Source organism: Nelumbo nucifera, chromosome 8 (assembly GCF_055504915.1).
Source record: "Nelumbo nucifera cultivar China Antique chromosome 8, China Antique-T2T, whole genome shotgun sequence".
In the NCBI taxonomy this organism is placed as follows: domain Eukaryota; kingdom Viridiplantae; phylum Streptophyta; class Magnoliopsida; order Proteales; family Nelumbonaceae; genus Nelumbo; species Nelumbo nucifera.
Window position 1 is genome coordinate 18,920,331 of NC_142656.1, and position 24,407 is coordinate 18,944,737.

The 24,407-nt window shown below is 44.9% G+C and overlaps 2 protein-coding genes and 2 pseudogenes across 3 annotated transcripts; 1 reads left to right on the plus strand and 3 right to left on the minus strand.

The window, feature by feature from the left end:
* Nucleotides 1-6,791: 6,791 nt before the first annotated feature.
* Nucleotides 6,792-8,745, minus strand: LOC148789680 (cytochrome P450 71A1-like). Its single transcript, XM_088893389.1, has 2 exons — nucleotides 7,701-8,745; nucleotides 6,792-7,579 (listed from the first exon to the last, which is right to left on the minus strand). The coding sequence occupies exons 1-2, from the start codon at nucleotides 8,610-8,612 to the stop codon at nucleotides 6,971-6,973; spliced, it is 1,521 nt and encodes a 506-aa protein (XP_088749515.1). The 5' UTR covers nucleotides 8,613-8,745; the 3' UTR covers nucleotides 6,792-6,970.
* A 1,834-nt stretch (nucleotides 8,746-10,579) lies between these two features.
* On the minus strand, nucleotides 10,580-12,678 carry LOC148789681 (cytochrome P450 71A1-like; annotated as a pseudogene). The gene is made up of 2 exons (XR_016079571.1): nucleotides 11,794-12,678; nucleotides 10,580-11,672 (listed from the first exon to the last, which is right to left on the minus strand). The product of XR_016079571.1 is annotated as a cytochrome P450 71A1-like (transcript).
* Nucleotides 12,679-17,252: 4,574 nt separating this feature from the next.
* LOC148789682 (cytochrome P450 71B2-like) lies at nucleotides 17,253-21,526 on the plus strand. The gene is made up of 2 exons (XM_088893760.1): nucleotides 17,253-19,765; nucleotides 19,883-21,526. Exons 1-2 carry the CDS (start codon nucleotides 19,145-19,147, stop codon nucleotides 20,660-20,662), a joined length of 1,401 nt encoding a protein of 466 aa, XP_088749886.1. The 5' UTR covers nucleotides 17,253-19,144; the 3' UTR covers nucleotides 20,663-21,526.
* On the minus strand, nucleotides 20,811-22,003 carry LOC148789683 (cytochrome P450 71A1 pseudogene; annotated as a pseudogene).
* Between the last annotated feature and the right edge of the window lie 2,404 nt (nucleotides 22,004-24,407).

Genomic DNA, 24,407 nt, shown 5'->3' on the forward strand with positions numbered 1-24,407 from the left:
CTAATTAAGGGACACGTGGATATGACTAGACGTAAGTGACAACTCAACATGACAGTTTGGCCACAACTCGGCGTAATGAGCTCGTTGAAACCCGAGCAGAACAGCTCACCACAAGACAGCTCGCTACCGCCCGCTACAGAACGGCTTGCTGCAAGGCAGCTCGCTATTGGAGCTCGCTACGAAGGAGTTCGCTACAAGGGAGCTTGCTACAAAGGATTTCGCTATTGAGTAACTCGGAGTCTTCGGGAAACTTCTTGTTCGACAAGGTCGTGCCAATCAGATTGCTCCCACGTCTCTTGTCTGGCGGCGCAGCACCTACCAGTCCAGAGGACTGCGCCCACATCTCACGTCAGGCGGCGTCGTGCACGCCAACTCTGCATAACGTCTCTCAACTGACAGGACTGTACTCTGCGACGGATACCTGCACCAATCGAATCAGCTGGCGAATAACAGCTGTAGCAGAGAATCAGAGGCGATTACACCCAATTTGACAAAGCATCAGTATATAAAGACCCCGATTTCCAAGGGGAAAAGGTAATTTTTGTAATCGAAAAGTGCGCATCTCCACTCTTAGCTCATTTTCCTTTACTACTCTCTAAGCTTTCCACCGAGTTCTAACTTAAGCATCGGAGTGTTCCCGCCAGGCGAGCTCCCCGGGAATCCTTCATGTTCTTCTCCTTCTCAGGTGTTGTCCGTCGCCAGTTAGGAGTGAAGCCCACTGCCAGCTAGGAGTGACCAGATCACGCTACATTATTTGGCGTCGTCTGTGGGAATCGCTTTCGAAGGCCTTCCTACACCAAACACCGCAACTTTCAATAAGACTTCAATGGCTTCCTCCAGCAACGCCGGACGAAGCGCCGACCAAAACACCTCTAGGGGATGACCTCAGCTCCCTACCGTCTGCATTGGCCAGTTCACTGTAACCCTCTCCGCGGACGGAGTCCCTACCCTGAGCGCGCCTCAGGTCATGGCGCCAGTAAATGCTCCACTCCCTTCGCCGGTGGAGCCGACCATTGCAAAACCGTCAGTTCTCCCGGTGGTCAGATAGAACCAGCTAGAAAACCTGGTACACTGCGTGCAAGATATGCAAGTTCAAATGCAACAGGTCCATCAGTTCTAGTTGTACCAGCAGCAAATGCTCCACCACGTCTACCAACAGCAGTACCAGCAGCAGTTTCCACCGCTGCCTCAGCATCAACAGCAAGTTCCACCTCGACACACCGCTGCACAGCAGGCCCAGGCCCGCTGCCACAGCGAGCGTCTCCCTCGCCAAGGAGAGACCTCCCGGACCCAGAACCCTCTCGGGAGTCAGGTCTCATCCCACGGCAGGAAAGAAAGACAAGTTACTCCCCCCACCTCGCAGCCTGTAGTCATGTCGGGGGCCTCTCAGCCAGATAGACCCATGTCGCCTCGGCCTTCACAATTCGTGCTTCCGCTCGCCGAGAACCAGTTCGAGGTCCTGGCTGCGGACTGTAGACAAGGCCCTTCAGTTCACAACCATCAGCAGCAATCCGAGCCCCTTCCTGGGCCCATCGAGCTCGGCAACATAGAAGCAAGCGATACTAATGCCGAGCCAGCAAAGCAGCGGAGATGCCGCCAAAATCGCCGAACTGCCACTCATAACCTGCTCGAGCTAAAGGGTAAGGAAGAGGTGAGCTCGGATGAAGTAAAAGCCACTCCGCTCCTCTCAGTTTCGTCCCCCTGTCTCCAGAACTTCTAGTCGTCCCTATGCGAAAGGACTTCAAGCTTCCTCCCTTGGACAAGTATGGCGGATCGTTCGATCTGAATGACCACGTCGACGCCTTCCAGTCGCAGATGCACTGGGCTAGGGCCAGTGAGTCCAGCATGTGTGTGGCCTTCTCCACCACTTTCAAAGGGGTAGCCCGCACATGGTACAGGAACCTTGCACCCGGGTCAATAAAAAGTTGGGCGCAGTTTGTGCAAGTCACCTCTCATTTCGTCACCAGCAAGCGGTGCCCGAGAACCCAGGAGAGTCTCCTCGGCATAGTCCTGAGGGAAGGAAAGCCCATCCGGAGTTACATCAAGCGGTTCAATGATGCTTGTTTGCAGATACCCGACCTGGACCCCGCAGTGCGGCTTACAACAGCTAAGAGAGGCATCACACACAAAGAGTTCAAGTGGCATGCGGTGGTCAATCGCCCCAAGACTGTAACCGTGTGCCTCAAGCTCGTGGACCAGTTCATAGGGATGGAGGAGGAGATCAACCAGAAAAATGAAAGTGTGCCCGAGAAAAGGAAAAGGAAAGGTGAGTCCTCGATCCAAAGGGACAACAAGAAGAAAAAAGACCCAGCTCGGGGGGCATGGCCAGGACAGCCTTTCCAAGCTCCTTCAGCAGAAAGGACTGACTACACACCTCTGAACGCGAAGCGGACCGAGATCCTTATGGCAATCAAAGACTCCCCGTATGTGAAGTGGCCACCCCGGCTGAAAGGGGACTCTAATGTAAGTAATAAGAATCTGTATTGTAGTTTTCATAAAGATCACGGTCATAGTACCAAGAAATGTAAGAACCTCTACGACGAGATAGAAGAGCTCATCTGTCCCAGATACTTAAGAAATTTTATACAAAATAATGATAATAATAAAACAGGTCGACAAGGGAAGCCGGGTAGAGATGATCCCGAGCCCAATAGTAGGCAAATAGAGCAACCGCAGAGGCAGCCCTCTGAAGAGAGACCAGTTTGGGGGACTATTCATGTGATCGTTGGAGGTTCAATCATCGCGGGCTGCACCTCAGCTGCAGCTCGGACATCAGCCCGTGAGGTCGGAAGGGAAGAGCAAAACCCCCCGAAGTGGCCAAGGACAGAAGACCCGATCTTCTTCACCAAGGACGACGCGTGCGGGGTCCACTACCCCCACGATGATGCGCTCGTCGTAAAGATAAAGATTAATGACTACGAAGTCAAGCGTGTCCTCGTCGACTCTAGTAGCTCGGTAGACATTCTTTTCATTGCATGATTCGACAAGCTTCTGCTCCAAGAGAGCGATCTCAAGCCCGCAAGTACCCCTTGGTAGGATTCAGCAAAGAGGAAGTCGGGCCCTTGGGGAGAATTACAGTACCTGTGGAAGTCGGCACCTGGCCTAGCATAGTGTGGCTTAACCACAACTTCTTGGTAGTCGCAACTCCCTCCCTATACAACACCATAATAGGTCGGTCCATCAGTCATGCTCTTTGTGCGGTGGTCTCCACCTCTTATTTGGCGATGAAGTTCCCCACGAACTTCGGAGTTGGGGTAGCACAAGGCGATCAGCTCGAGTCTCGCAAGTGCTACATTGCCGCCCTCAAAGGGAAAACCAAGGTGGCCGACGACCTTGAGATGGAATGACTTACGGAGCAATGTGAAGAGCGAGTTGCACCTACGGAAGAGACTGTTTTCGTGCCCACTTTGGCGGAGGACCCAACTCGGACAATCCAGATCGGCGCTTCAGTCTAAGAGCCCCTACGATCTCAACTGGTAAGTTTTTTACTTGAAAATTTAGATGTTTTTGCATGGTCCGTGGCAAAGATGCCCAACATAGACCCAAGCATCATAACTTACAGGCTAAATACTGATCTTGTAGTTAGGCCCGTTAGACAGAAGAAATGCAACTTAGCCCCGAAGCGCTGGAGAGCAATTGACGAGGAGGTCGGGAAGCTCCTCGCAACCGTCTTTATCAAAGAGGTCCATTTCCCGAGCTGGGTAGCCAACCCAGTCCTGGTAAAGAAGGCCAACGGTAAATTGTGCATGTGCGATGATTATACCGATCTGAACCGAGCTTGCTCGAAGGATTGCTTCCCACTCCCCAAGATTGACCGCCTGGTGGATGCGACCTCAGGGCATGAGTTGCTGAGTTTCCTGGATGCCTACTCGGGCTATAACCAGTTAAGAATGGACCCTACAGATGAAGAAAAAACAACTTTTATAACTGAACTAGGCATGTACTGTTACAAGGTCATGCCCTTCGGACTGAAAAATGCTGGGGCTACCTTCCAAAGACTTGTAAATAAGTTGTTCGAGCCGTTGATCGGCAATAAAATAGACTGTTATGTAGACGACATGGTCGTCAAAACTCAGTTTTCAAATGATTTAATAAAAGATTTGCATTCTGTTTTTGAAATTTTGCGTAAGTTTAACATGAAACTAAACCCAAACAAGTGTGCCTTCGGTGTCACCTCGAGTAAATTCCTAGGGAAAATTCCTAAGGTACATCGTCAACCAACGTAGCATTGAGGCCAATGTAGAAAAAATTAAGGCTATCCTAGATATGAGACCACCCCGGAAATTGAAGGAGGTTCAGAGGTTGAATGGCCGTATAGCCACTCTGAGCCGCTTCATATCCAAATCGGCAGATCACTGCTTGCATTTCTTTAAGGCAATTAAAAGCAAGGGCTTTGAATGGACAGAAGAGTGTCAGCTCGCATTCGACGAGCTCAAAAGGTACCTTGCCAGTATCCCAGTCTTAACCCGACCTGAGGAGGGTGATGTTTTGGAGCTGTACCTCTCTACAAGTGACGAGGTGGTCAGCTCGGTAGTGATAAGAGAAGTAGATCAGGTCCAACGACCTATCTACTATGTTAGCAAAGTGTTGTAGGGTGTAGAGACGAGGTATCCAGAGATCGAAAAGTTGGCGTATGCGCTAGTCATTGCAGCTCGGAAGCTCCGTCCGTACTTCCAAGCTCATACTGTCGTCGTCCTCACCAACAAGCCTCTGAGGCAAGTCCTGCTCAAGCCCGAGGTCTCTAGTAGGTTGACAAAGTGGGCCATCAAGCTCAGCGAATACGACCTCCAATACAAGCCGCGAACTGCTATCAAGGCCCAAGCCTTAGGTGACTTTGTCACGGAATCCACTTTCAACACCGAATTCCATAGGCCGATCGAGCCCGAGGCCCCTAGGTCGGATGATCCCGAGGCTCCTAGGCCGGTTGAGCTCGAGCACCGTGAGGTAGCAATCAATGTGACTTCTCTCATAGTTAGATCGAACCCGAGCTGGGATGAGGAGCCCTGGATCCTTCACGTGGATGGCTCGTCTAACCAGCAGGGCAACGGAACTGGAATCATTCTGTATGGGTCAAGCGGGGTGAAACTGGGGTATGTGTTACGCTTTGAGTTCACGGCGTCCAACAATGAAGCGGAGTACGAGGCGTTAATAGTCAGACTGGCTCTAGCAAATGAAGTGAAAGCCAAGCACATCGTCATCTGCAGCGATTCTCAACTCGTGGTCAAGGAAGTTACTGGTGAATACGAAGCTTGCGAGCCAACCATGATCGCCTACTTAGCCAAAGTCAGAGAGGCTCCGCTCAACTTCCATTCTCACTTCATCAAGAAAATCCCGAGATCTGAGAACGCTAAGGCCGACGCTCTGTCCCGGTTAGCCAGCACTAGTGATAATACCATGAGAACCGTGTATATAGAGAACTTGCCTCGGCCTAGCATTCTCGGGGGGGGGCAAAGGAGGTCGCTCTTGTCGTTCAAGTAGAGTCGAGCTGGATTGATCCGATTGTGAGCTTCTTGCTGCACGGGACCCTCCCTACGGATCGTAATGCCGCCAAAAGGGTAGAGCACCACGCGGCCAAATACGCCATGATAGACGAACAGCTGTACCGAAGGTCTTACACGCTCCCTTATCTGCGCTGTTTGCGACCTTCCGAGGCTGAGCTCATGCTCCGCAACACTCATGAGGGTCTATGCGGTGGACACTTGGGGGACAGGGCTCTCACCCAGAAAGCGCTACAACAGGGATACTACTGGCCAACGATGAAGGCAGATGCGATCGAGCTCGTCAGAAGATGTGACAAGTGTCAGAAGCACGCCAACATCCACCACCAGCCTGCAGCCGACCTGAAGTATCTCACCAGCCCGTGGCCTTTCGCTCAGTGGAGGATCGATATACTCGGACCATTTCTGCCAGCGACAGGGCAGAGGAGGTTCTTAGTGGTGGTAGTTGATTATTTCACTAAGTGGGTAGAAGCTGAACCTCTCACAATGATCACAATGCGGAATGTGCAGAACTTCTTCTAGAAGAATATAGTGTGCCGTTTCAGACTACCCCGAGTACTGATATCTGACAATGGTAAGCAGTTCGAGGATATTAAATTCCAGAACTGGTGCAAAGATATGGGAATTCGACAAAACTTCACCTCGGTGGCGCACCCTCAAGCAAATGACCAAGCGGAGGTCACGAACAGAGCCATTCTCCGCGGACTGAAGGCACGCCTCGACCGAGCTAAGGGACTATGGGTAGACGAGCTACCCAGTGTACTATGGGCTTATCGGACCACGGTAAAAACCGCAACAGGCAAGACCCCCTTTCAGCCTCACTTATGGCACTGAAGCAGTCATTCCAGCCAAGATCGAGGTTCCCACGCTACGTCTAGAAGTGTATGATGAAAAAACATACGAAGATGAGCTACGCACCAACCTCGACCAACTTGACGAGGTACGGGACCTCGCACTGCGACCGACCAGCAGAGAGTAGCTCGTTACTATAACGCCAGGGTCAAGAAGCGGAACCTCCGGGTCGGAGACTTAGTTTTTCGTAAAGTTATGGTGCCTGAGCCCGGTGTTGGTATGGTCGGGCCAAATTGGGAATGACCCTACCGAGTAAAGTGGGTGCTCGGGGAAGGAATGTATGAGCTCAAAACCCTAAAAGGGAAATAAGTACCTCGGGCATAGAATATTGTCAACTTAAGGCAGTATTACCTGTAATCACCGAGCTGAGTGGACTATATATATATATAGTCTTAATTTCTATAAATAAATAAAGAATAAAGCAAGAAGAAAGAAAAAGTCTTTTAAAATAAATAAATTTAACATTCACCCAAACCAAACGTGTTTATTTCAAATAATAAGTACATCTGTTCTATTCACATAATCCTACATCTTCCACCGACTACTTGTACCAGTTCGACACCACCATATAACACGACTACAAATTTATTATCATTTGACGACTTTCTCGACATAATTCATCAGATATAAGTAGTGGCTAAAAGGCGAAGAGGAATCTTCTTATGCATTGTCAGACCATTCTGCCCGACCATGTCGATATCTTCTTTCCTCATTCCGTCAGGAAGTTCCCAGTTAAATGAGTACAGAAGATTTGCAAGGGTAAGCTCTACAGCAACAACTCCGAGATATATCCCAGGGCATATTCTTCGGCCTGCTCCAAACGGTATAAATTCAAAATGTTGACCCTTGAAATCAACAGACCCATCTATGAACCTTTCTGGTATAAACTCTTCTGGGTTCTTCCATATTTCGGGATCCATTCCTATAGCCCAAGCATTCACAATAACCTGAGTTTTGGGATAAATATCATACCCATCAATTTTACAGTGATTTATTGTTTCACGTGAAACCAACAAAGGACCAGGTAGGTGCAATCTCAATGTCTCCTTCACCACACATTTCAGGTAATGAAGTTGGTTAAGATCGTCTTCATCTACGTGCCCTTTATTTCCTATAAGACTTCTGAGTTCATCCTGCGTTTTCTTCATCACTATTGGCTTCTTTATTACTTCTGTCATCGCCCAAATCACGGTCGCAGCACTTGCGTCTGTTCCACCTATAAGAAAATTCTGTCAAAGCAAAAAACAGGGTTAAGTAAAAAATATCTTAAATTAAAAAGGATAAGAATTGAATGAAGGAAAACAACAACAGCAACAAATATGGATAAATTTTGTTGTTGAATAATAAAACCATGAATAGTGCTTTGATGTGGTCCATTTCAAGATGAAATGAGGTAGATTGATCCTGTTGCATTTGAAGCAAGATGTCAGTGATGTCTTCTTTCTCAGGCTTCTTGGTTCTGTTATGATGAAGGTGCTCCTCGATGATTTGATTGTAAAACAAATCCAAGTCACGGAAATTCCTTTGGAGCCTCCCGTGTAGTCCAGTGACAATATCAAACACCCACCCCACGGATGGAAAATAGTCGGTAAAAGCAGGGGTAGCTAACAAGTCTTGAGTTTCGTTGAGGAGTTCCTGGAGTAGACATTTTTTGGACCCTTCATGCTGGAATTTCTTGCCAAATGCAATCCTACAAATGATGTTGTTTGTAAGGGCAAACACCATCTCACTCAAATTGATGATGGGGTCAGAAGAATTGGCTGATTGCTGGGAAATAGATTTGACAAGTTGAAAAATCTCCTCCTCTCTAATGAACCGAAAGGACTGCACCCTCTTGGTGCTAAAGAGCTCAACCACACATATCTTCCTTATCTCTCTCCAAAAATCGCCGTAGGGTGCAAAAGCCAAGTCAGTCCCACCGTAAGACAACTTTTGTTGGCAAAGCAAAGAGGGCCTGCTAGAGAAGTCGAGATCATGAGTTTTCATGATCTCTCTTGCCATTCTAGCTGAAGAAACCACCACTGTAGGCAATGAAGAACCAAGTTGCAGAGACATGAGCGGACCATATCTCATAGCAAGTTTGTGTAGTGCACGGTGAGGAGATTTTCTGCTAAGTTGGTGCAAGTTCCCAATAAAGGGAAGCTTATGGGGACCTGGTGGAAGATGCCCATAATCACTTTGCCTTTCATAAATCCTTTTGCTGTTCAAAACAAACAGGAGGAGGAGAGGAAGAAGCAAAATAAAAAGAAGAAGCATTAACATGATGTAACTTTGCTATGAGTTTGTAATATAATATTGTGCTGTGTGTGTGTGAGTGAGTGAGAGAAAGAGGGGATGATTGCTTTATAATAACAAGTGAAATTAATTGGTACGCAATATTCTGTTGGTCCCCTTGGATGTAAATAAGAGTTATGGGGTTTTTTTGTTTTTATAGGCCAATGTTGTACTTCTATGAAAAGAACGGCAACGTTAATTGGCAGCGGTGCTGGGCATCAAGTGGGGCTAGTACACAGTCTGCACTTGAGTGAGGGGTCTTTTAACAAGTAAATAATTAAAATTTAGGTAGTATTTGGGAATACTTAATAAGTACTTCTTTTAAGACATGGGATGACGCAGCGTGGAAGCAATGGAAACCGGAGCTGGCTATGCAAGTACCGGGCGTTCGCTAGCACCTAGCGAATAACACCGACTTCTCTAGGAGAGAGAAAAGATGGCGAAACTCAAAGAAGAGAACCCAAGAAATCTGAAAATCTGAAGTATGAATTGATTTCATTAATTGGAAAATAGCAGTATTTATAATACATCTAGAAATTGAAATTGTAAAAGAACTGGAAAAGAACAATTAGGATAGATCAACATCTAATCTAGATAGGATCGAATTCCTCTTTGCCTGATCTCCACCGTCCGATCTCCCTATATGCATGAATCTTGGGTAATCTTGCTAATCTTGATGCTTCTTGGAGTCTTTCTTGATAATCTTGGAAGAGTCTTGTTCTATCTTGGAAGAGTCTTGCATTATCTTTCTAATCTTGGAAGAGTCTTGCTAATCTTGGATTCTTGGATCCCTTGCTTATCTTGAATTCTTGGATCTTAGTTAACTTATCCTTATCCTATAAGCTACCGCCCCTAGGGATGAGATGGGCCTTGTGATGGGCCTCCATCATGGGACGACATATTAAGTGGTCTTTAAGTATTTATGGGTGTTTGGTAAAAAAGTGGGGAAGTACTTTTTTTTAAAGAATTACTTCTTTGAAAAAGTGACTTCAAGTTGACTTTTTTTAAGTACTTCTTGAAGAAGTACTTATATTTCTCCGAAAAATGGGATGAACCAGTCCCTGATAATTTTTTATAATACCTAAAATACCCCCATGAAGGTTATACCTCCTCCTTCTCCATTCATTCAAACCTCAAACCCAGGTAGCGACGCACCAGTTGCAGGTCCACCAGCGACGATAGGTGGTGAGGAACAGTGGCCGGCAGACCTGTCGTTTGGCCTCTTTCTTCTATGTTTTGAAGTTTTTTTCACATTTATTTGTTTTTCTTTTTTTTTGTTTTTTTTTTTCTAACTTGATCTCCCTGTTCTTTGTAGATCTACACTTGTGAACTCTCCTGTTCAAAAGGTGAAAAGAAGCTCAATTAGAAAAGCAGAAGAATCAGTATGAGAAATTTCTGTTGTCAATTGCCCCAAGACTATAACCGAGTTCCTCAAGCTCGTGGACCAGTTCATAGGGATGGAGGAGGAGACCAATCAGAAAAATGAAAGTGTGCCCGAGAAAAGGACCAGTTCTACGTCTTCCCTGTTGATAAAGGTGCAAGAAAGGTCGACATAATTAATTTGCTGGTTCCGCTAAAGGGTTTTGTTTGATATACCGAAAGGTTGCAGAAAATTTCTTTCTTGTTGATGTGTTTCAGTAACCTTGCAAAAAGAAGTTGACAATTCGAAGATTGCTTTGGTTGCTGAAGAAAAAAAAAATTACATGGCCTTTTGAAGAGCTTCAGAAGTAGAGGAACCCTTCCTTCAAAGGAAAACACATTTCCGTTAATGGGTTTGCATTGATTTGCAGAAAATGGGTAAAAGAAATTCTGTTCTTGATTCATTAGTGGATGAAGAAATTCTGGATGCTGAAGAAGCTCTTGTAAAGAGCTCTAATCACAATTCTACTAAATATAAGAAGCAGAAACAGTTGTTGGATGCATCAGAATAAGAATGACAAGATGAAGTTGTGAAGTGAGGGGTAAAATTGTCATTTGTGTCAATATAAGCATTTATGGGAAAAATAACTTACCAAATATCCCCACCCTAATAACTGCTTAAAAACATAATAAGTGATTTGAAAAGACGGTTACCAAACAACCTTAAGTGGTTGTTAAAATAAGTACTTCTAAGAAGTACTAACAAGTACTTAATCTTCAAGCAGGGCCTTAACTGTGCACCAAAAGTGCTTATTTTGAGGGTTAAGATTTAAAGAATCTTGAAAATTATAGAATTTGGCAGGGGTGTCGCACGAACGAATGTATACCCCCTTAGTGCTAAATTATACAAAATTTTGAACCGAAAGGACTGCACCCTCTTGGTGCTAAAGAGCTCAACCACACATATCTTCCTTATCTCTCTCCAAGAATCGCCGTAGGGTGCAAAAGCCAAGTCAATCCCACCGTAAGACAACTTTCGTTGGCAAAGCAAAGAGGGCCTGCTAGAGAAGTTGAGATCATGAGTTTTCATGATCTCTCTTGCCATTCTAGCTGAAGAAACCACCACTGTAAGCAATGAAGAACCAAGTTGCAGAGACATGAGCGGACCATATCTCATAGAAAGTTTGTGTAGTGCACGGTGAGAAGATTTTCTGCAAAGGGAAGCTCTACAGCAACAACTCCGAGATATATCCCAGGGCATATTCTTCGGCCTGCTCGAAACGGTATAAATTCAAAATGTTGACCCTTGAAATCAACAGACCCATCTATGAACCTTTCTGGTATAAACTCTTCTGGGTTCTTCCATATTTCGGGATCCATTCCTATAGCCCAAGCATTCACAATAACCTGAGTTTTGGGATAAATATCATACCCATCAATTTTACAGTGATTTATTGTTTCACGTGAAACCAACAAAGGACCAGGTAGGTGCAATCTCAATGTCTCCTTCACCACACATTTCAGGTAATGAAGTTGGTTAAGATCGTCTTCATCTACGTGCCCTTTATTTCCTATAAGACTTCTGAGTTCATCCTGCGTTTTCTTCATCACTATTGGCTTCTTTATTACTTCTGTCATCGCCCAAATCACGGTCGCAGCACTTGTGTCTGTTCCACCTATAAGAAAATTCTGTCAAAGCAAAAAACAGGGTTAAGTAAAAAATATCTTAAATTAAAAAGGATAAGAATTGAATGAAGGAAAACAACAACAGCAACAAATATGGATAAATTTTGTTGTTGAATAATAAAACCATGAATAGTGCTTTGATGTGGTCCATTTCAAGATGAAATGAGGTAGATGGATCCTGTTGCATTTGGAGCAAGATGTCAGTGATGTCTTCTTTCTCAGGCTTCTTGGTTCTGTTATGATGAAGGTGCTCCTCGATGATTTGATTGTAAAACAAATCCAAGTCACAGAAATTCCTTTGGAGCCTCCCGTGTAGTCCAGTGACAATATCAAACACCCACCCCACGATGGAAAATAGTCGGTAAAAGTAGTGGTAGCTAACAAGTCTTGAGTTTCGTTGAGAAGTAGACATTTTTTGGACCCTTCATGCTGGAATTTCTTGCCAAATGCAATCCTACAAATGATGTTGTTTGTAAGGGCAAACACCATCTCACTCAAATTGATGATGGGGTCAGAAGAATTGGCTGATTGCTGGGAAATAGACTTGACAAGTTGAAAAATCTCCTCCTCTCTAATGAACCGAAAGGACTGCACCCTCTTGGTGCTAAAGAGCTCAACCACACATATCTTCCTTATCTCTCTCCAAAAATCGCCGTAGGGTGCAAAAGCCAAGTCAGTCCCACCGTAAGACAACTTTTGTTGGCAAAGCAAAGAGGGCCTGCTAGAGAAGTCCAGATCATGAGTTTTCATGATCTCTCTTGCCATTCTAGCTGAAGAAACCACCACTGTAGGCAATGAAGAACCAAGTTGCAGAGACATGAGCGGACCATATCTCATAGAAAATTTGTGTGGTGCACGGTGAGGAGATTTTCTGCAAAGGGAAGCTTATGGGGACCTGGTGGAAGATGTCCATAATCACTTTGCCTTTCATAAATCCTTTTGGTGTTCAAAACAAACTTGCAACGAGTTTGTATTGGTCCCCTAGGATGTAAATAAGAGTTATGGGGTCCTTTTGGTTTTATAGGCCAAAGTTGTACCTCTATGAAAAGAACGGCTACATTAATTGGCATCGGTGCTGGAAATATCGCATCATATTCTCATAAAAGCTGTGCTGGGCATCTGGATCAAATAAACCAGTAAATGCCACCAACTGGTAAATTTTATAGTTCTGTAGTGGAAGTTTTTGACATTTTAAATGTTTATAATTAATCTGCATTGGACTTATCCCTACTTTTTCGGATTTTATTTATATTCCTAATTTCTTATGATATCCGAATTCCCATCATGATGTCATTGGAAAGCGAATACTGTATACAATATGGATATTTTAGGAAAAGCTGATTTTGGTTTTGATTTGACAAATGGGTTATCCAACTTTGCTCAAGCACCTGACCCTTCAGAACCTCCAAAGCTAACATCCGTCAATCTCAGAGTCCTTGCCTCCATGCATATAAAGCATTTTCTGCCCCATTTAACTGTCTTTCCCTGCAAGTTGTTGGCTTTTTGTATGTCCTATAATTTGTGTTTTGGCCTTTCCAAGCTCCTTCAGCAGAAAGGACTGACTACACACCCCTGAACGCGAAGCGGATCGAGATCCTTATGGCAATCAAAGACTCCCCATATGTGAAGTGGCCACCCCGACTGAAAGGGGACCCTAATGTAAGTAATAAGAATCTGTATTGTAGTTTTCATAAAGATCACGGTCATAGTACCAAGAAATGTAAGAACCTCTGCGACGAGATAGAAGAGCTCATCTGTCCCAGATACTTAAGAAATTTTGTACAAAATAATGATAATAATAAAACAGGTCGACAAGGGAAGCCGGGTAGAGATGATCCCGAGCCCAATAGTAGGCAAATAGAGCAACCGCAGAGGCAACCCTCTGAAGAGAGACCAGTTTGGGGGACTATTCATGTGATCGTTGGAGGTTCAATCATCGCGGGCTGCACCTCAGCTGCAGCTCGGACATCAGCCCGTGAGGTCGGAAGGGAAGAGCAAAACCCCCCGAAGTGGCCAAGGACAGAAGACCCGATCTTCTTCACCAAGGACGACGCGTGCGGAATGTGCGGAATGTGCAAAACTTTTTCACTAAGTGGGTAGAAGCTGGCCCCGAAGTGGCCAAGGATAGAGCAAAACCCCCCGGGAAGAGCAAAACCCCCCGAAGTGGCCAAGGACAGCGATCCGTGGTGGTAGTTGATTATTTCACTAAGTGGGTAGAAGCTGAACCTCTCACAATGATCACAATGCGGAATGTGCAGAACTTTTTCTAGAAGAATATAGTGTGCCGTTTCGGACTACCCCGAGTACTGATCTCTGACAATGGTAAGCAGTTCGAGGATATTAAATTCCAGAACTGGTGCAAAGATATGGGAATTCGACAAAACTTCCCCTCGGTGGCGCACCCTCAAGCAAATGGCCAAGCGGAGGTCACGAACAGAGCCATTCTCCGCGGACTAAAGGCACGCCTCGACCGAGCTAAGGGACTATGGGTAGACGAGCTACCCAGTGTACTATGGGCTTATCGGACCACAGTGAAATCCGTAACAGGCAAGACCCCCTTTCAACCTCACTTATGGCACTGAAGCAGTCATTCCAGCCAAGATCGAGGTTCCCACGCTACGTCTAGAAGTGTATGGTGCGAGGTCCCGTACCTCGTCAAGTTGGTCGAGGTTGGTTCGTAGCTCATCTTCGTATGTTTTTTCATCATACAATTCTAGACGTAGCGTGGGAACCTCGATCTTGGCTGGAATGACTGCTTCAGTGCCATAAGTGAGGTTGAAAGGGGGTCTTGCCTATTGCGGTTTTTACCGTAGTCCGATAAGCCCATAGTACACTGGGTAACTCGTCTACCCATAGTCCCTTAGCTCGGTCGAGGCGTGCCTTTAGTCCGCGGAGAATGGCTCTGTTCGTGACCTCCGCTTGGCCATTTGTCGAATTCCCATATCTTTGCACCAGTTCAAGAATTTAATATCCTCGAACTGCTTACCATTGTCAGAGATCAGTACTCGGGGTAGTCCGAAACGGCACACTATATTCTTCCAGAAAAAGTTCTGCACATTCCGCATTGTGATCATTATGAGAGGTTCAACTTCTACCCACTTAGTGAAATAATCAACTACCACCACTAAGAACCTCCTCTGCCCTATCGCTGGCAGAAATGGTCCGAGTATATTGATCCTCCATTGTGCGAAAGGCCACGGGCTGGTGAGATACTTCAGGTCGGCTGTAGGCTGGTGGTGGATGTTGGCGTGCTTCTAACACTTGTCACATCTTCTGACGAGCTCGATCGCATCTGCCTTCATCGTTGGCCAGTAGTATCCCTGTTGTAGCGCTTTCGGGGCGAAAACCCTGTCCCCCAAGTGTCCACCGCACAGACCCTCATGAGTATTGCGGAGCATGAGCTCAGCCTCGGAAGGTCGCAAGCAGCGCAGATAGGGGAGCGTGTAAGACCTTCGGTACAGCTGTTCGTCTATCATGGCGTATTTGGCCGCCTAGCGCTCTACCCTTATGGCAGCATTACGATCCGCAGGGAGGGTCCCGTGCAGCAAGAAGCTCACAATCGGATCAATCCAGCTCGACTCTACTTGAACGACAAGAGCGACCTCCTTTGCCCCCACGAGAATGCTAGGCCGAGGCAAGTTCTCTATATACACGGTTCTCATGGTATTATCACTAGTGCTGGCTAAACGGGACAGTGCATCGGCCTCAACGTTCTCAGATCTCGGGATTTTTTTGATGAAGTTGGACTGGAAGTTGAGCAGAGCCTCTCTGACTTTGGCTAAGTAGGCGATCATGGTTGGCTCGCAAGCTTCGTATTCACCAGTAACTTCGTTGACCACGAGCTGAGAATCGCTGCAGATGACGATGTGCTTGGCTTTCACTTCATTTGCTAGATCCAGCCCGACTATTAACGCCTCGTACTCCGCTTCGTTGTTGGACGCCGTGAACTCAAAGCGTAACACATACTCCAGTTTCACCCCGCTTGACCCATACAGAATGATTCCAGTTCTGTTGCCCTCCTGGCTGGACGAGCCATCCACGTGAAGGATCCAGGGCTCCTCATCCCAGCTCGGGTTCGATCTAACTATGAGAGAAGTCACATTGATTGCTACCTCATGGTGCTCGAGCTCAACCGGCCTAGGAGCCTCGGGATCATCCGACCTAGGGGCCTCGGGCTCGATCGGCCTATGGAATTCGGTGTTGAAAGTGCATTCCGTGACAAAGTCAACTAAGGCTTGGGCCTTGATAGCAGTTCACGGCTTGTACTGGAGGTCGTATTCGCTGAGCTTGATGGCCCACTTTGTCAACCTACTAGAGACCTCGGGCTTGAGCAGGACTTGCCTCAGAGGCTTGTTGGTGAGGACGACGACAGTATGAGCTTGGAAGTACGGACGGAGCTTCCGAGCTGCAATGACTAGCGCATACGCCAACTTTTCGATCTCTGGATACCTCGTCTCTACACCCTACAACACTTTGCTAACATGGTAGATAGATCGTTGGACCCGATCCTACTTCTCTTATCAGTACCGAGCTGACCACCTCGTCACTTGTAGAGAGGTACAGCTCCAAAACATTACCCTCCTCAGGTCGGGTTAAGACTGGGATACTGGCAAGGTACCTTTTGAGCTGGTCGAATGCGAGCTGACACTCTTCTGTCCATTCAAAGCCTTTGCTTTTAATTGCCTTAAATAAAGGCAAGCAGTGATCTGCCGATTTGGATATGATGCGGCTCAGAGTGGCTATACGGCCATTCAACCTCTGAACCTCCTTCAGTTTTCGGGGTGGTCTCATATCTAGGATAGCCTTAATTTTTTCTACATTGGCCTCAATGCTACGCTGGTTGACGATGTACCCTAGAAATTTTCCCTAGGAATTTACTCGAGGTGACACCGAAGGCACACTTGTTTGGGTTTAGTTTCATGTTAAACTTACACAAAATTTCAAAAACAGAATGCAAATCTTTTATTAAATCATTTGAAAACTGAGTTTTGACGACCACGTCGTCTACATAACATTCTATTTTATTGTCGATCAACGGCTCGAACAACTTTTTTACAAGTCTTTGGAAGGTAGCCCCAGCATTTTTCAGTCCGAAGGGCATGACCTTGTAACAGTACAGGCCTAGTTCAGTTATAAAAGTTGTTTTTTCTTCATCTGTAGGGTCCATTCTTATCTGGTTATAGCCCGAGTAGGCATCCAGGAAACTCAGCAACTCATGCCCAGAGGTCGCGTCCACCAGGCGGTCAATCTTGGGGAGTGGGAAGCAATCTTTCGGACAAGCTCGGTTCAGATCGGTATAATCAACGCACATGCACCATTTACCGTTGGCCTTCTTTACCAGGACTGGGTTGGCTACCCAGCTCGGGTAATGGATCTCTCTGATAAAGTCTGTTGCGAGGAGCTTCCCGACCTCCTCGTCAATTGCTCTCCAGCGTTTCGGGGCTAAGTTGCATTTCTTCTGTCTAACGGGCCTAACTACAAGATCAGTATTTAGCCTGTAAGTTATGATGCTTGGGTCTATGCTGGGCATCTTTGCCACGGACCAGGCAAAAACATCTAAATTTTCAAGTAAAAACTTACTAGTTGAGATCGTAGGGGCTCTTAGACTGAAGCGCCGATCTGGAGTGTCCGAGTTGGGTCCTCCGCCAAAGTGGGCACGAAAACAGTCTCTTCCGTAGGTGCAACTTGCTCTTCGCATTGCCCCGTAGGTCATTCCATCTCAAGGTCGTCGGCCACCTTGGTTTTCCCTTTGAGGGCGGCAATGTAGCACTTGCGAGACTCGAGCTGATCGCCTTGCGCTACCCCAACTGCGAAGTCCGGGGGGAACTTCATCACCAAATAATAGGTGGAGACCACTGCACGAAGAGCATGACTGATGGACCGACCTATTATGTTGTTGTACATGGAGGGAGTTGCGACTGCCAAGAAGTTGTGGTTAAGCCACACTATGCTAGGCCAGGTGCCGACTTCCACAGGTACTGTAATTCTCCCCAAGGGCCCGACTTCCTCTTTGCTGAATCCTACCAAGGGGTACTTGCGGGCTTGAGATCGCTCTCTTGGAGCAGAAGCTTGTCGAATCATGCATTGAAAAGAATGTCTATCGAGCTACCAGAGTCGATGAGGACACGCTTGACTTCGTAGTCATTAATCATTATCTTTACGATGAGCGCATCATCTTGGGGGTAGTGGACCCCGCACGCGTCGTCCTTGGTGAAGAAGATCGGGTCTTCTGTCCTTGGCCACTTCAGGCGGTTTTGCTCTTCCCTTCCGACCTCACGGGCTGATGTCCGAGCTGCAGCTGAGGTGCAGCCTGCGATGATTGAACCTCCAACGATCACATGAATAGTCCCCCAAACTGGTCTCTCTTCAGAGGGCTGCCTCTGCGGTTGCTCTATTTGCCTACTATTAGGCTCGGGATCATCTCTACCCTGCTTCCCTTGTCGACCTGCTTTATTATTATCATTATTTTGTACAAAATTTTTTAAGTATCTGGGACAGATGAGCTCTTCTATCTCGTCGTATAGGTTCTTACATTTCTTGGTACTATGACCGTGATCTTTATGAAAACTACAATACAGATTCTTATTCCTTACATGTGGGTCCCCTTTCAGCCGGGGTGGCCACTTCACATACGGGGGAGTCTTTGATTGCCATAAGGATCTCGGTCCGCTTCGCGTTCAGGGGTGTGTAGTCAGTCCTTTCTGCTGAAGGAGCTTGGAAAGGCTGTCCTGGCCTTGCCCCCCGAGCTGGGTCTTTTTTCTTCTTATTGTCCCCTTGGATCGAGGACTCACCTTTCCTTTTCCTTTTCTCGGGTACACTTTCATTTTTCTAGTTGATCTCCTCCTCCATCCCTATGAACTGGTCCACGAGCTTGAGGAACTCGGTTACAGTCTTGGGGCGATTGACCACCACGTGCCACTTGAACTCTTTGTGTGTGATGCCTCTCTTGGCTGTTGTAAGCCGCACTGTGGGGTCCAGGTCGGGTATCTGCCAACAAGCGTCATTGAACCGCTTGATGTAACTCCGGATGGGCTTTCCTTCCCTCAGGACTATGCCGATGAGACTCTCCTGTGTTCTTGGGCATCGCTTGCTGGTGACGAAATGAGAGGTGACTTGCACAAACTGCGCCCAACTTTTTATTGACCCGGGTGCAAGGTTCCTGTACCATGTGCGGGCTACCCCTTTGAAAGTGGTGGAGAAGGCCACACACATGCTGGACTCACTGGCCCTAGCCAAGTGCATCTGCGACTGGAAGGCGTCGACGTGGTCATTCAGATCGAACGATCCGCCATACTTGTCCAAGGGGGGAAGCTTGAAGTCCTTTGGCATAGGGACGGCTAGAAGTTCTGGAGACAGGGGGACGAAACTGAGAGGAGCGGAGTGGCTTTTACTTCGTCCGAGCTCACCTCTTCCTTACCATTTAGCTCGAGTGGTGGTTTCTTCAGCTAGAATGGAAAGAGAGATCATGAAAACTCATGATCTCGACTTCTCTAAGCTGGCCCTCTTTGCTTTGCCAACAAAAGTTGTCTTACGGTGGGACTGGCATGGCTTTTGCACCCTACGGCGATTTTTGGAGAGAGATAAGGAAGATATGTGTGGTTGAGCTCTTTAGCACCAAGAGGGTGCAGTCCTTTCGGTTCATTAGAGAGGAGGAGATTTTTCAACTTGTCAAGTCTATTTCCCAGCAATCAGCCAATTCTTCTGACCCCATCATCAATTTGAGTGAGATGGTGTTTGCCCTTACAAACAACATCATTTGTAGGATTGCATTTGGCAAGAAATTCCAGCATGAAGGGTCCAAAAAATGTCTACTTCTCAACGAAACTCAAGACTTGTTAGCTACCACTACTTTTACCGACTATTTTCCATCGTGGGGTGAGTGTTTGATATTGTCACTGGACTACACGGGAGGCTCCAAAGGAATTTCTGTGACTTGGATTTGTTTTACAATCAAATCATCGAGGAGCACCTTCATCATAACAGAACCAAGAAGCCTGAGAAAGAAGACATCACTGACATCTTGCTTCAAATGCAACAGGATCAATCTACCTCATTTCATCTTGAAATGGACCACATCAAAGCACTATTCATGGTATTATTATTCAACAACAAAATTTATCCATATTTGTTGCTGTTGTTGTTTTCCTTCATTCAATTCTTATCCTTTTTAATTTAAGATATTTTTTACTTAACCCTGTTTTTTGCTTTGACAGAATTTTCTTATAGGTGGAACAGACGCAAGTGCTGCGACCGTGATTTGGGCGATGACAGAAGTAATAAAGAAGCCAATAGTGATGAAGAAAACGCAGGATGAACTCAGAAGTCTTGTAGGAAATAAAGGGCACGTAGATGAAGACGATCTTAACCAACTTCATTACCTGAAATGTGTGGTGAAGGAGACATTGAGATTGCACCTACCTGGTCCTTTGTTGGTTTCACGTGAAACAATAAATCACTGTAAAATTGATGGGTATGATATTTATCCCAAAACTCAGGTTATTGTGAATGCTTGGGCTATAGGAATGGATCCCGAAATATGGAAGAACCCAGAAGAGTTTATACCAGAAAGGTTCATAGATGGGTCTGTTGATTTCAAGGGTCAACATTTTGAATTTATACCGTTTGGAGCAGGCCGAAGAATATGCCCGAGGTACTTGTTTCCCTTTAAGGGTTTTGAGCTCATACGTTCCTTCCCCGAGCACCCACTTTACTCGGTAGGGTCATTCCCAATTTGGCCCGACCGTACCAACACCGGGCTCAGGCACCATAACTTTACGAAAAACCAAGTCTCCGACCCGGAGGTTCCGCTTCTTGACCCTGGCGTTATAGTACCGAGCTACTTTCTGCTGGTCGGTCGTGGTGCGAGGTCCCGTACCTTGTCAAGTAGGTCGAGGTTGGTGCGTAGCTCATCTTCGTATGTTTTTTCATCATACACTTCTAGACGTAGCGTGGGAACCTCGATCTTGGCTGGAATGACTGCTTCAGTGCCATAAGTGAGACTGAAAGGGGGTTTTGCCTGTTGCCGTTTTTACTATGGTCCGATAAGCCCATAGTACACTAGGTAGCTCGTCTACCCATAGTCCCTTAGCTCGGTCGAGGCGTGCTCCAAACGCTATAAATTCAAAATGTTGACCCTTGAAATCAACAGACCCATCTGTGAACCTTTCTGGTATAAACTCTTCTGGGTTCTTCCATATTTCGGGATCCATTCCTATAGCCCAAGCATTCACAATAACCTGAGTTTTGGGATAAATATCATACCCATCAATTTTACAGTGATTTATTGTTTCACGTGAAACCAACAAAGGACCAGGTAGGTGCAATCTCAATGTCTCCTTCACCACACATTTCAGGTAATGAAGTTGGTTAAGATCGTCTTCATCTACGTGCCCTTTATTTCCTATAAGACTTCTGAGTTCATCCTGCGTTTTCTTCATCACTATTGGCTTCTTTATTACTTCTGTCATCGCCCGAATCACGGTCGCAGCACTTGTGTCTGTTCCACCTATAAGAAAATTCTGTCAAAGCAAAAAACAGGGTTAAGTAAAAAATATCTTAAATTAAAAAGGATAAGAATTGAATGAAGGAAAACAACAACAGCAACAAATATGGATAAATTTTGTTGTTGAATAATAAAACCATGAATAGTGCTTTGATGTGGTCCATTTCAAGATGAAATGAGGTAGATGGATCCTGTTGCATTTGGAGCAAGATGTCAGTGATGTCTTCTTTCTCAGGCTTCTTGGTTCTGTTATGATGAAGGTGCTCCTCGATGATTTGATTGTAAAACAAATCCAAGTCACAGAAATTCCTTTGGAGCCTCCCGTGTAGTCCAGTGACAATATCAAACACCCACCCCACGATGGAAAATAGTCGGTAAAAGTAGTGGTAGCTAACAAGTCTTGAGTTTCGTTGAGAAGTAGACATTTTTTGGACCCTTCATGCTGGAATTTCTTGCCAAATGCAATCCTACAAATGATGTTGTTTGTAAGGGCAAACACCATCTCACTCAAATTGATGATGGGGTCAGAAGAATTGGCTGATTGCTGGGAAATAGACTTGACAAGTTGAAAAATCTCCTCCTCTCTAATGAACCGAAAGGACTGCACCCTCTTGGTGCTAAAGAGCTCAACCACACATATCTTCCTTATCTCTCTCCAAAAATCGCCGTAGGGTGCAAAAGCCAAGTCAGTCCCACCGTAAGACAACTTTTGTTGGCAAAGCAAAGAGGGCCTGCTAGAGAAGTCCAGATCATGAGTTTTCATGATCTCTCTTGCCATTCTAGCTGAAGAAACCACCACTGTAGGCAATGAAGAACCAAGTTGCAGAGACATGAGCGGACCATATCTCATAGAAAATTTGTGTGGTGCACGGTGAGGAGATTTTCTGCAAAGGGAAGCTTATGGGGACCTGGTGGAAGATGTCCATAATCACTTTGCCTTTCATAAATCCTTTTGGTGTTCAAAACAAACTTGCAACGAGTTTGTATTGGTCCCCTAGGATGTAAATAAGAGTTATGGGGTCCTTTTGGTTTTATAGGCCAAAGTTGTACCTCTATGAAAAGAACGGCTACATTAATTGGCATCGGTGCTGGAAATATCGCATCATATTCTCATAAAAGCTGTGCTGGGCATCTGGATCAAATAAACCAGTAAATGCCACCAACTGGTAAATTTTATAGTTCTGTAGTGGAAGTTTTTGACATTTTAAATGTTTATAATTAATCTGCATTGGACTTATCCCTACTTTTTCGGATTTTATTTATATTCCTAATTTCCTATGATATCCGAATTCCCATCATGATGTCATTGGAAAGCGAATACTGTATACAATATGGATATTTTAGGAAAAGCTGATTTTGGTTTTGATTTGACAAATGGGTTATCCAACTTTGCTCAAGCACCTGACCCTTCAGAACCTCCAAAGATAACATCCGTCAATCTCAGAGTCCTTGCCTCCATGCATATAAAGCATTTCCTGCCCCATTTAACTGTCTTTCCCTGCAAGTTGTTGGCTTTTTGTATGTCCTATAATTTGTGTTTTGGCCTTTTTCTCTTTAGTTAGAAAAAGATTTAACCAATAAAATCCATAGCCCCAAAAAAGATATGCAAAGTACATATTAAGCTATTTTCTTTTTGTTTTTTTAATTCATCTTCGTATGAAAAAACACACCTTAGTATTCAAATTGTAAAAATCTTAATGTAAAAATTCTGATCATCCTTAGGCTTTTTGGTTACCTAAAAACTTCGAGTTGCCAAACAATACAAATATTGAGAAGTTTCCTATATGCGGCTAGAAGGGCTATAAAGTGGTGTGAAGGCTAATTTTGATTTGACATAGACCATTAATTATTTTTAATAATCATATCTAACCCCGTCTCACACAAGGATTAAGGTACCAATACGATACTTCCGATACGAAGCATATTGTATCCATATCCATGATTATGGATACAAGATACATTATGACTAGATATGTATCCTACGAGTCATGCATATCGATATGATATGCCTCTGTATTGGGTTATATCGCATCGTATCAGTGGATACGGTCCGATACATACCGATATGAAGGCATATCCATGTTTAATTTGACAAAATTATACAATTGAGTACTTTTGGATAGTTTTTCATCTTTAGTACAAGTTAAAAAATAGTATTATGAAAACTGAAATAAAAAATTTAAGATTTAATTTTACCAAAAAAATAAAAACTGAAAATTATAAAAATAATATATTTCGTCTACCTTAGATGATTTATAAATTTTATTTTGCACATAATTATATGTTAAAAAATGAAAACATAGTTATTATTTGAAAAAATAGTTTTATATAAAAATACTAAATAAATAAATTTTCCTACAAAATTAATGGAGAATAGAAAATTATAATTATAGAAACTGAAATGAATAATTTAAGATTTAATTTTCCCAAAAGATTTAATAAAAACTGAAAATTAAATATAATTTATTGTATCTACCTTAAATGATTATTTGTTTTATTTTATAATTATGTGTAAAATAAAAACATTATATGTAAAAATGAGAGCATATTTGTTATTTAAAAATAGTTGTTATTTAAATAAAATAATAAATTAATAAATATTCCAAAAATTAATAAAATTTGAAAATTATAATTATAAAATTAAAAGAATGATAATTATTTTCTCATGTCTTTATATCTTATTCATAGATAATTCAGCTTTTTGTTTAGTATTATTTTCACTAGCGTATCCAAGCGTTTCTATATCTTTCGTTCGTATCTGATGGAGGGTGATTTGGCCCGACCTCCTAATTAAGGGACACGTGGATATGACTCGACGTAAGTGACAACTCAACATGACAGCTTGGCCACAACTCGGCATAATGAGCTCGTTGAAACCCGAGCAGAACAGCTCACCACAAGACAGCTCGCTACCGCCCGCTACAGAACGGCTTGCTGCAAGGCAGCTCGCTATTGGAGCTCGCTACGAAGGAGTTCGCTACAAGGGAACTTGCTACAAAGGATTTCGCTATTGAGTAACTCGGAGTCTTCGGGAAACTTCTTGTTCGACAAGGTCGTGCCTATCAGATTGCTCCCACGTCTCTTGTCTGGCGGCGCAGCACCTACCAGTCCAGAGGACTGCGCCCACATCTCACGTCAGGCGGCGTCGTGCACGCCAACTCTGCATAACGTCTCTCAACTGACAGGACTGTACTCTGCGACGGATACCTGCACCAATCGAATCAGCTGGCGAATAA